Source organism: Miscanthus floridulus, unplaced genomic scaffold (assembly GCF_019320115.1).
Source record: "Miscanthus floridulus cultivar M001 unplaced genomic scaffold, ASM1932011v1 os_1960_1_2, whole genome shotgun sequence".
In the NCBI taxonomy this organism is placed as follows: domain Eukaryota; kingdom Viridiplantae; phylum Streptophyta; class Magnoliopsida; order Poales; family Poaceae; genus Miscanthus; species Miscanthus floridulus.
In genome coordinates, this window is record NW_027098012.1 from 51,247 (window position 1) to 60,000 (window position 8,754).

General features: G+C 47.3%; 1 protein-coding gene and 1 pseudogene across 2 annotated transcripts; one reads left to right on the top strand and one right to left on the bottom strand.

The window, feature by feature from the left end:
* Positions 1–1,480: 1,480 nt before the first annotated feature.
* On the top strand, positions 1,481–2,325 carry LOC136534461 (uncharacterized; annotated as a pseudogene).
* Positions 2,326–5,111: 2,786 nt separating this feature from the next.
* On the bottom strand, positions 5,112–8,748 carry LOC136534462 (aspartic proteinase oryzasin-1-like). 2 transcript variants are annotated; one of them, XM_066526886.1, is made up of 13 exons: positions 8,265–8,748; positions 8,082–8,142; positions 7,903–7,997; positions 7,699–7,811; positions 7,152–7,320; positions 7,027–7,066; positions 6,869–6,933; positions 6,574–6,687; positions 6,280–6,344; positions 6,007–6,154; positions 5,791–5,907; positions 5,609–5,697; positions 5,112–5,431 (listed from the first exon to the last, which is right to left on the bottom strand). In XM_066526886.1, the coding sequence occupies exons 1-13, from the start codon at positions 8,667–8,669 to the stop codon at positions 5,347–5,349; spliced, it is 1,566 nt and encodes a 521-aa protein (XP_066382983.1). In that variant the 5' UTR covers positions 8,670–8,748; the 3' UTR covers positions 5,112–5,346. The 2 variants fall into 2 exon arrangements, with proteins under 2 accessions (XP_066382983.1, XP_066382982.1); XM_066526885.1 differs by having other exon boundaries at positions 6,280–6,347.
* Positions 8,749–8,754: the final 6 nt, after the last annotated feature.

An 8,754-nucleotide genomic window follows, 5' to 3' on the forward strand; every position in this document is an offset into this window, starting at 1 on the left:
GTGAACCTCGGGAGAAAATCAATTGTCTCTTGTCATTTGCATTCTCCCGGTGATTGGCTTGATCTTCATCTTGTGATTGGTTCATCCCCTTCACGGCGGTATAATCACCCTACTTGCTTGTTTATATTCTTGCAAACTAGTTGATATAAGCTCTTTAGTGTAATTAGAATTGAGAGCTTGCTTTGTTATTTACATTCATCTAGTTAAGCTCTTTAGACTAGCAAGTTTGTGTGCCTAAGTAATCATTGCAACTAGAATTGTTGGTTAGGTGGCTTGCAACCCTAGTAGAGCTAGAGCAAGTTTGCATTACGCTATTTGTCATACTAATCAAATTGCTCTAGTTAATTTGTAGATTTTTAAATAGGCTATTCACCCCCCTCTAGCCATATTAGGACCTTTCAGTGGCAGACGGACGAACCAAGACAATTATCGCACCAAAATGATGTCCATACTTTATTCTGTTTAGTTGTAGGAGATTTGACTACTTGTGACATATATAACCGCTCTGGTTAAACTTATTATGTTTTGTTGTCTCTCGATTCTGTACCCTAAGGCTATGGACACCCGTTATACTCCACATGTACTTGCTCATTCTATTTAAATTTAAGATGTATTGATTTTTTAGGATACATAGCTTTTGTCTAGATAAATAATAAAAATAATGTGTCTACAAAATTCAAAAATTTAGGACCGATGGAGGGGTAGTAGATGAAAAACCACCCAAGCATTGCCTAAGCCACAAAATCCATCGGTCATGTTGCGTGACACCACCAATGACTTGTGCGTTACTAAGGAGTGTCGTCCGAAACGCCATAAATAGTGTCGATTGCTCTTCGGTGAGGATGACAGGATGATATCTCTTTCGTTTTGCGGCTACTCCAGAGAGACATCATTGCTTTACCCTACTATCGCACCGGTCTAGATGACGTGACGATGGTTTTGGCATCCTTTTAGTTGGCGTTCAAGCCTTGCGCGGTTCCTCTTGGAAGCAGAAGATTACTCATCTATCGCTACGCCGCAATGTTGGCGTGTAATAAATTCTTTCTTCCGCATATATCTATATCGCGCTTCAGCCCGCCTCGTGACGATAGTTCGTAATGTAATACGTCACGGCACCCCTTAAAAGAACGGTGCGCGACATAGCCCCCTAACACTTTACTGCTAGTAAACAAAATAAAATGTATTTAATAATAACTGAAAAACGAGGAAGTTCCTTGATTTTTTTCTTGAACGCCACCTAGCTATGGCCCCGTTCGTGTGCCTTTAAATCTGGCTTGATCCGCTTCCTTTTTTTTTCATTCAAAACCGTATTTTTCTTTTACAAATATCTCCAGATTCATCCCGATTCCTCAAACGAAGAGGCTATATCATCAATCCATACAGCCCAAACTGGCGCTACGCCACCAGGCTACCAGCCCTCACACTCACCTAAACCCACTGGCTCACGCAGAGTAGCACTGCAGACTGTGCCTTCCCAAACCCCACCGCCAAAAGGGCCTCTGCGAGACTGCGACTGCGATCGATGGCTGCCGCCGACGCCAGGGCCGCGCAGTCCCGCTCCCGCGTGGTGGCGAGCGGACTCGTATACGCGGCGCAGGTCGTTGGCTTGGTCGTCCTCCTCCGCGCCTTGGCCGAGTTCCCCTGGGCTGCCGCCGCGGCCCCGTGCATCCTCCGCTTCGCCGCGTCCTTCCTCGTCCCACCGCGCCTCTGCTTCCTCGCCGTCCACGTCATCGTGATCCTCCTCGCCACGTTCTTCCCCCGCGACGCAGCCTCACTCTCGCCGCCGACGTTCGCGGACCCTTCCGGCTCGCCGAGCTCCAACGGCGACGCCCCCCAACAACACCCGTTCCTCGCGTTCCTGGAGGACCCACCGCTGCAGGCGCTGGCGCCGATCACCGAGGCGGAGCCCGGCTCCGGGGAGCAGGCGCCGCCGCCGGAGGAGGCACCGGTGTTCGAGGACAAGCAGGCGGTGCACGTCAAGACGGTGCGCGCCCAGCCCCCGCGGCGTACCATGTCGGAGAAGACGACCAGCGGAGGCGCAGCAGCAGCAGCAGACCGTTCGAGCACGACGAGTGCAGCGTCGCCGGAGCTGCGACGTGCCAAGTCGGAGAATGGCAGGCGGCGGTCGACGCCGGCGCCGGCGGCGAAGGAGCTTGGGACGGACGACGCAGAGGCGTTCCGGCAGGCGGTGGAGGCGTTCATCGCGAAGCAACAGACCTGGTTCCACCGCGAGGAGTCCATGGTCATCGCCCGCGCTGCCGCCGCCGCCGGCCCGAGGAAGATCGCCGGCGCTGCTGCGGCGGTGGCCGTGAAGTGAGCGCGTGATCGAGCAACGCCGCAGCCACCCACCAGTGAACCCAGGCTGCTCACCGCCGCTCCTGCAAATAAGAGCGATGAGTGTGAAAGGATCGAGAGAGAAGAGAACAGCAGGGGCCAACAACAGCCAACTGTGCTTTGTTTAATGAACAAGTTTTGTGCTCTGTGTTTCGTTCTTCACCGCCGTATGTCCGCATCTGAAGTTTCCGAAGGCGTTTTTTTTTTTGTCTTCGACTTTTGGCTAAGCTCCTCTCAACGCTGAGCGTGGCTCCCAACGCTTCTATGCATTTTCTTAGGCGTATAATGAGGATCATCTAGCGATGATTGACACCGTACAATACATGTCCCAGACGCGAGACGATACGTGGATATGATCGCCTAATTCAGCTACTGGAGCGGCGACGACAGGGTGTAGCTAGAACAGATCGATTCGCCGTCGTACTATTTTAACGCTTTTAACAGCTGCTATTACAAGAACAGATTCGTCGTTCGTCTCGTCTCCACTCCCGCAGGGACACGACGGATTAGACGGTTCACATCGCGCACAGCTACCTTGCATTGCATGACCCCCCGTCCCCCGATCGGCAGCGATGATAGCGCATAGACTCAGCACTCAGTATACAGAGGTAGTGCCGGGCGGCCGTTTGCTCGCGCACGCCACCCACCCTTGCCGAAAGAGACGTGGCGGCCCCGCGCCATGGCCATGGGACACCACCGTTCCGGCCGATGGATGCAACGCCGTGGGAGCTGCTGTTACCGTGCAGGAGAGACGCGCGAGGGGTTCAGCGAGGCGCAGAGCCATTGTTGCGACGAGAGAGAAGAAGCACACTGACATGACCATTCTACGCGTGATGGAAAAAAATGTTTTCTCTTCTGAACTGACAGGACTTGGACGATGGAGCAGCATTCCTTATATGTTTTGGGGTTGAATTTCAGAACGCACGCGCGCGTGCAATGTACAATCACGTACATACGCGCGCGACAACAAGGTACGCAGTTGCACGTAAACAAAAGCTTTCGCCTCACCGGTGTGCCGTCCGTCGGACCCTTTTCCGTTCGCTGCACTGCTGCAGGCAGGCTAGCTAAGGGGGAGAGGTTTGACATGGCTGTGGCCTGTGGCCTGTGGCTTGGCTTTGCGTGGAGTGCTCGCGACGACGACGAGGCTGCGTGCGTGCGTGCCTGCCTGAACTGTCCGTGTACCGCGTACGTGCACATGCACACTGTTGCTGTTGGACCGGACCCCCCTGCATCTGCATCTACGGTTGCCTGCATTAGTATTTATAATACATAATAATGCCCTATTTGAAACCATTATACATACTAATAGTTCATAACTAATATTAGCTAGTTTGATTCAACTAGTGAAATAGTTGCTAGCTGGGTATTTACTATTCGTCTAACAATTAGCTAGACTTGTTTGGATCCAAGGAGCTAATTATTAGCAGCTAACTATAACTATAGCTCTATGGATCCAAACCGGACCTAAGTATCATTAGATACGCTATACAATATATTTTTATGACACACCCCATTATAATACTTTTTTTTCTTCTAAAAAATAGTAAAAAAAATTAAATACTTTGACTTGTCAGAGAATGAGAGTTGCATTTATTTTGGAGCGGAGGAAGCACATATGTGGAATTTGAGCATTTCTACAAAGCTAGCGCATACATGGAATTATTAAGTGGTATTAATGTATTTAGAAGAATACTAAGGATTAATTTAAAAAAAATGTGGGATAAATTCGTCCGATTTTATTGTTCTCAGTACCATTCCTTTACCTTTGTAGTTGCAAAAGAAAATTTCCTCCACCTTTGTTATACAACTCGCCACTGCCGACAATATTAGCAACCATATGTCCATTAGTGCTAACACTTGGTTATCTATTTCTATGCACACCCATTTCCATTTTTTTTCCCCGATGCAATGATTCTTCCCGTGCGGCAGAAGGAGATTTGTGGGTTTACTAGTCCTGTGTCCTGACCCAGCAAAAGCTAGCATTCTCAGATATTTTGGTGGCAGTGGGAACAGGATGATGCCAAGGTCCAGTTTAGTTGGCCAAAAATTTTGCAAAATTTTTCATATTTCCCGTCACATCGAATCTTTGGACGCATGCATGAAACATTAAATATAAATAAAAAATAAAACTAATTACACAGTTTAGACGAAATCCACGAGACAAATCTTTTAAGCCTAATTAGACTATGATTGGACACTATTGGTCAAATAACAACGAAAATGCTACAGTGTCCATTTTACCAAAAATTTTGGAACTAAACTGGGCCCAACAAAAATTAGCTTTTGGAATGCCACTTTGTGCAGTGTGCACCCAGGAGGCTGCTTTAATTCCCCTTTGATTATTACGCCCCAGCCCAATCCATACCACTAGTTCTTTCTATTTTCATCCATGATGTTAGGTTCCTATGATGACAATCTGGTCAGCAGAGCAAGGGCATTCGATGCTCGGTTTGTTCGGCTTCTTTTTTTTCAGCCGGAACAGTGTTTTTCTCTTACAACAATTCAGCCAGAACAGTGTTTTTCAGCCAGTTTCAACCAAGTTTCAGACCAGCGAACGGGGCCAAAAATAGTGGGGATGTTCGCCACTCTTTAGTTCTGATATATCTGGGATTCTGTGCGCATAAACTAAGAATGGCAGGAACAGAAGATGGCCAACGAACATCTGTTTCTTTTTTCTTTTGGGGTTCCGGTCCAAGATAAAGAAAACTAAGACATAATCTCTTGCATTGTTTTGTTCTTGATCCACTACTCGCTTTACATGACCACAGCTGATAACAAATGAAAGCTACGCGTTTCCTTTATTTCTTCTCGATGCAGAGATACACATTTGTCCTGCGTGCACTCTATAAAAGCTCGAGAAAAACTCTGCAGGGTGTAGCTAGTGACCACGATGCAGGGTTTTTCTGAGAACAGTAACTGTAATGTAGTATAAACCAACGACCACGATTTCGTATCACTCCAACAGAGGTTATATATACTGTAGCTAGTAGTGATTAGTGAAATGCTCGCGTCTCATGCGGAATCTGCGAACCCAATCCTCATCTTGCCGTAGTCAAAGATGGTATGGTAGGCTCCCATGAAAACATCACCCAGTATCCTGCATCAGTTTCATTCACGAATAGGATTCAGGGATCGCATCCCATGAAAAGCAAGCCATAAAAGCACTGAGTTTCTTTTTTCTTTTTTTATCATAATGATCTAGGGGGATTCAGCCAGGGAATGCAGTTCTTCCAAGTAAATAAATCATATTAACCGACCGGTGTATCGATCTTACCATAGAGGGCCTATTGGAGGGGGAATGTCCAGAGCCGTGAACCCGCTGATGCAATGCGCAGCGAATCCCTCGCCGACCTTGAGAATGTACTGCTCGACAACAGGAAGATGATTTAGAATTTGTTGGGCGGCCTTCTTCTGAATCAAGCAGCAAAGCTTGTGAAATGATTCAGGAAAGCTAACCTGGTCAGGCCGGAGCTCAAATGCTCTTCCACCGATGCTGAACGCGACAGTCTGTAAGGAGCCTATGTGTCTGCAGTCCACGTGTGATCCCACTGGATCAGGCATGTTTTCGCAGAGCTGTCCATCGATGAACTCTACTTCTGGTTAGACGACATGTCTGATGTACCAAAACAAACAGAACGAAGAATCAGTGGCTCAAGATAGCCTCTCACTCACCCTGTCGACGTACTCCAATGTGCCCTCCTTGGTCTTGTTCGGGTTGAACTCGCTTTGCATCCAGAACACTATCATCTCGCATGCATTACATATAGCTTCGGACATGCCATCTACAGATCCTGATCCTGATACGCTCTCGATACCAGCGCTGCGATGGAGTATACAGAAGAACTGTATGTATGAGACCATTTGTACGCGCACAAAACGGAAGGCTCTGTTGGAAATTAAACTGGTTTCAGAATCACAGCAAAACTTGTCAACCATCGCACGAACCTTACTCCGTGTGTCCCGTCGAATGTGCAGAGCCCAATCTTGGAACATACTTGTGATGGTGGTGTCTGCTAAATATTAACCAAAGAAGCTGAATTAATTACGTGACTCACTCAGGGCTCGTTCGTTTAGGGCTATTCCTAGCAGGAATCAATCCTGATGAGAGTTAGCTATATAAATTACTGAAGCATTCCTGGCAGGATTGGTTCCGGGGGGTGATTCCCTGGAACCGAACGTAGCCTCAATAAGAACAGAGTGCATCCGTTTCTCTAACAACGTGGTAGGAATGGCTCTAACCTGAGCTTTCAGCAGCTCTACCATCTCTATCCCGTAACCAGCAACGACTTGTTTGCACTCATGGTTGACCACCCCAGCGGCTCCAATTTGTTCATTGATCTGGGCAATGGCAATCTGCACAGCAGAGAATACTACTATGAAAACCCCCTCACCTCATGAGACAGTAATTTCAATGCCAGTTCGAAGGCTTTCGTAAGTACATTTGTAATTAACATGCATCAGTGGTATTTTGTTTTCTGATAATGACATCAGTCGTATTAGGATGAAACATATAGCATGGAACCCTATTGCTTACTAGAGGACCAGCAATCAGCGAAGTTCCAGAGTCTGCAATGGCCGCGCAACCATCCACACAAATTCCTATCATCACACACATTATCTATCAGAGAAACGAATTGTTGCAACCATAAGCATGCCTGCTGGCTGAACCAGTAAATAAGCTTAATGCATTACCAGTGCTCCTTCCGCCAATAAGAAAGTCACCCATTTCAAACTGCAGACATGGACGTCAGAACAAGTAAACTCTGAAGAAAAACATGCTATATGAGATAACAGCAGTTTCAGACAAATAGGCCAACCTGCCAGTAAGCTTTCCGAGTAACTCTGGTGTATGTATGGCTTCCTTTGTAATGTTGTTCATCAGAACCTCCAAACACAATTTCGCCTCCTTCCCCATCGAATGGGTTTCGGTTTAACCAGAAGGAGAAAACAGGTTGTGCCACTAGGCTTTGGTTCACCATATTGTACCTGAAATTACATTTCAAATGCCATTTTCCACAAAGTAGAAAACAATTCACTGCAAGCAATGTTCAGTTACAAACTATGTATGATAACTTCATGATGGAGCCTTCACTTGATGAATAAGAGACTGTTTCATCAGAATATCAACCGAGCACAAATATTTGTTTGGTAAAAAGCTATTGATACCATAATCATGAAAGCAAAATTGTATTTTAACTTCCAATGCACTGGTAAGTTACTTGTGGCTTTTTTTTTTAATTTTTTTTTATTTTTACATTTGATGCAATATACTTGTTATCCCTGGCATCAAACCTAGGTTGTGGTAAGTAAATACTAGATCATCAGACTTTATAGAAAACTGTGAAAAGGTGGCAGCTATCGTACCATACTGGAACTGAGCCTTCAACTGAAATTTCCTGAAATGCAAGGCCAAGGATGCCATCGAATTTCGCTAGTAAAAAGGTGAAACCAGGCTCATGAATAGCTTCAATGAATTCCTGGGTGGTACAATTGGGTTCAGCAAAACCAGTGCTGTTTATTTCGCAGGTGAAATAAAATTGATAAACAACAAAACGGGAAATGAAGCACCTGATTCTGAACTACTAGATTGCCAACCGTGACCTGATCTTCACTGTAAAAACCAGCAATTCCTCCTGTTCCGTAGTGAATAGAAGCCGGTGTTCCTGAATACCGAAGAGAAATGCGGAGCTCAAACCAACAGGCAACAGCAATGGTAATGTTACTCCCACTGATCTATAGAACCATACCATTGGGTTTGTAAGTGCTGGACTGACTGGAGTCATACTTGGGATGGAATAAGCACGCGAGCTGTTTCCAGAGCAACCAAGATGAGTAACAACTAACAAGCAAATAAACCCCAAGCACGACAGGCATCCAAAACGAGAGCAATGCAAGAAAGACAAGAAAAGCAAAACATACGCCATTCTTACCGAGAAAAAGCACTTTGCAGAAGGGACCCAAAGGTTGGCGCTCCCGGTGTCAAAGACGACGGTGAAATTCTGCGGCGGGCAGCCGACCCCAATCTGGCCAAAGTACTGGGCGTTGAGGAAGTTCTTGAGCGCAACGATGTTCCCCTGGCCGAGGCCACCATCACGCAAACCGCTGCTGTTTCCCTTGCCGCCCCCGCCGCCGTAACTCCAGTAGTACCTGCGCCTGCGTTCCGTGGCCGCGGCCTCGACCAGCATCTGGTGCTGCCGCTCGCGAGCTTGCGCGATGGCGTCCCGCACCGGATCGTCGACGCCGACGGCCTCTCTCCCTGGCCCTGCTGCCGCGGCTTGCTTCGTCTCCAGCGCGCTCGGCGGCTTTGGCAGAAGCTCGCCGTAGATGCTGTCCATTATCGATCTCTTCTTCAGTGGGATACGGATGAGGCCATCGGTGCTCGATGATGCGAGCACTGCTGTCGATGTAGAGAGCACGTAG

Bases quoted from the DNA above. Each gene is read 5' to 3' on its own strand.
- LOC136534462 (XM_066526885.1), bottom strand. From the start codon at position 8,669: ATGGACAGCATCTACGGCGAGCTTCTGCCAAAGCCGCCGAGCGCGCTG. The intron at 7,067-7,151 runs GTTGGCCTATTT...CCATGTCTGCAG, and splicing joins CTCGGAAAGCTTACTGGCAG to TTTGAAATGGGTGACTTTCT. The intron at 5,908-6,006 runs GTGAGTGAGAGG...ATCGATGGACAG, and splicing joins CATTGGAGTACGTCGACAGG to CTCTGCGAAAACATGCCTGA.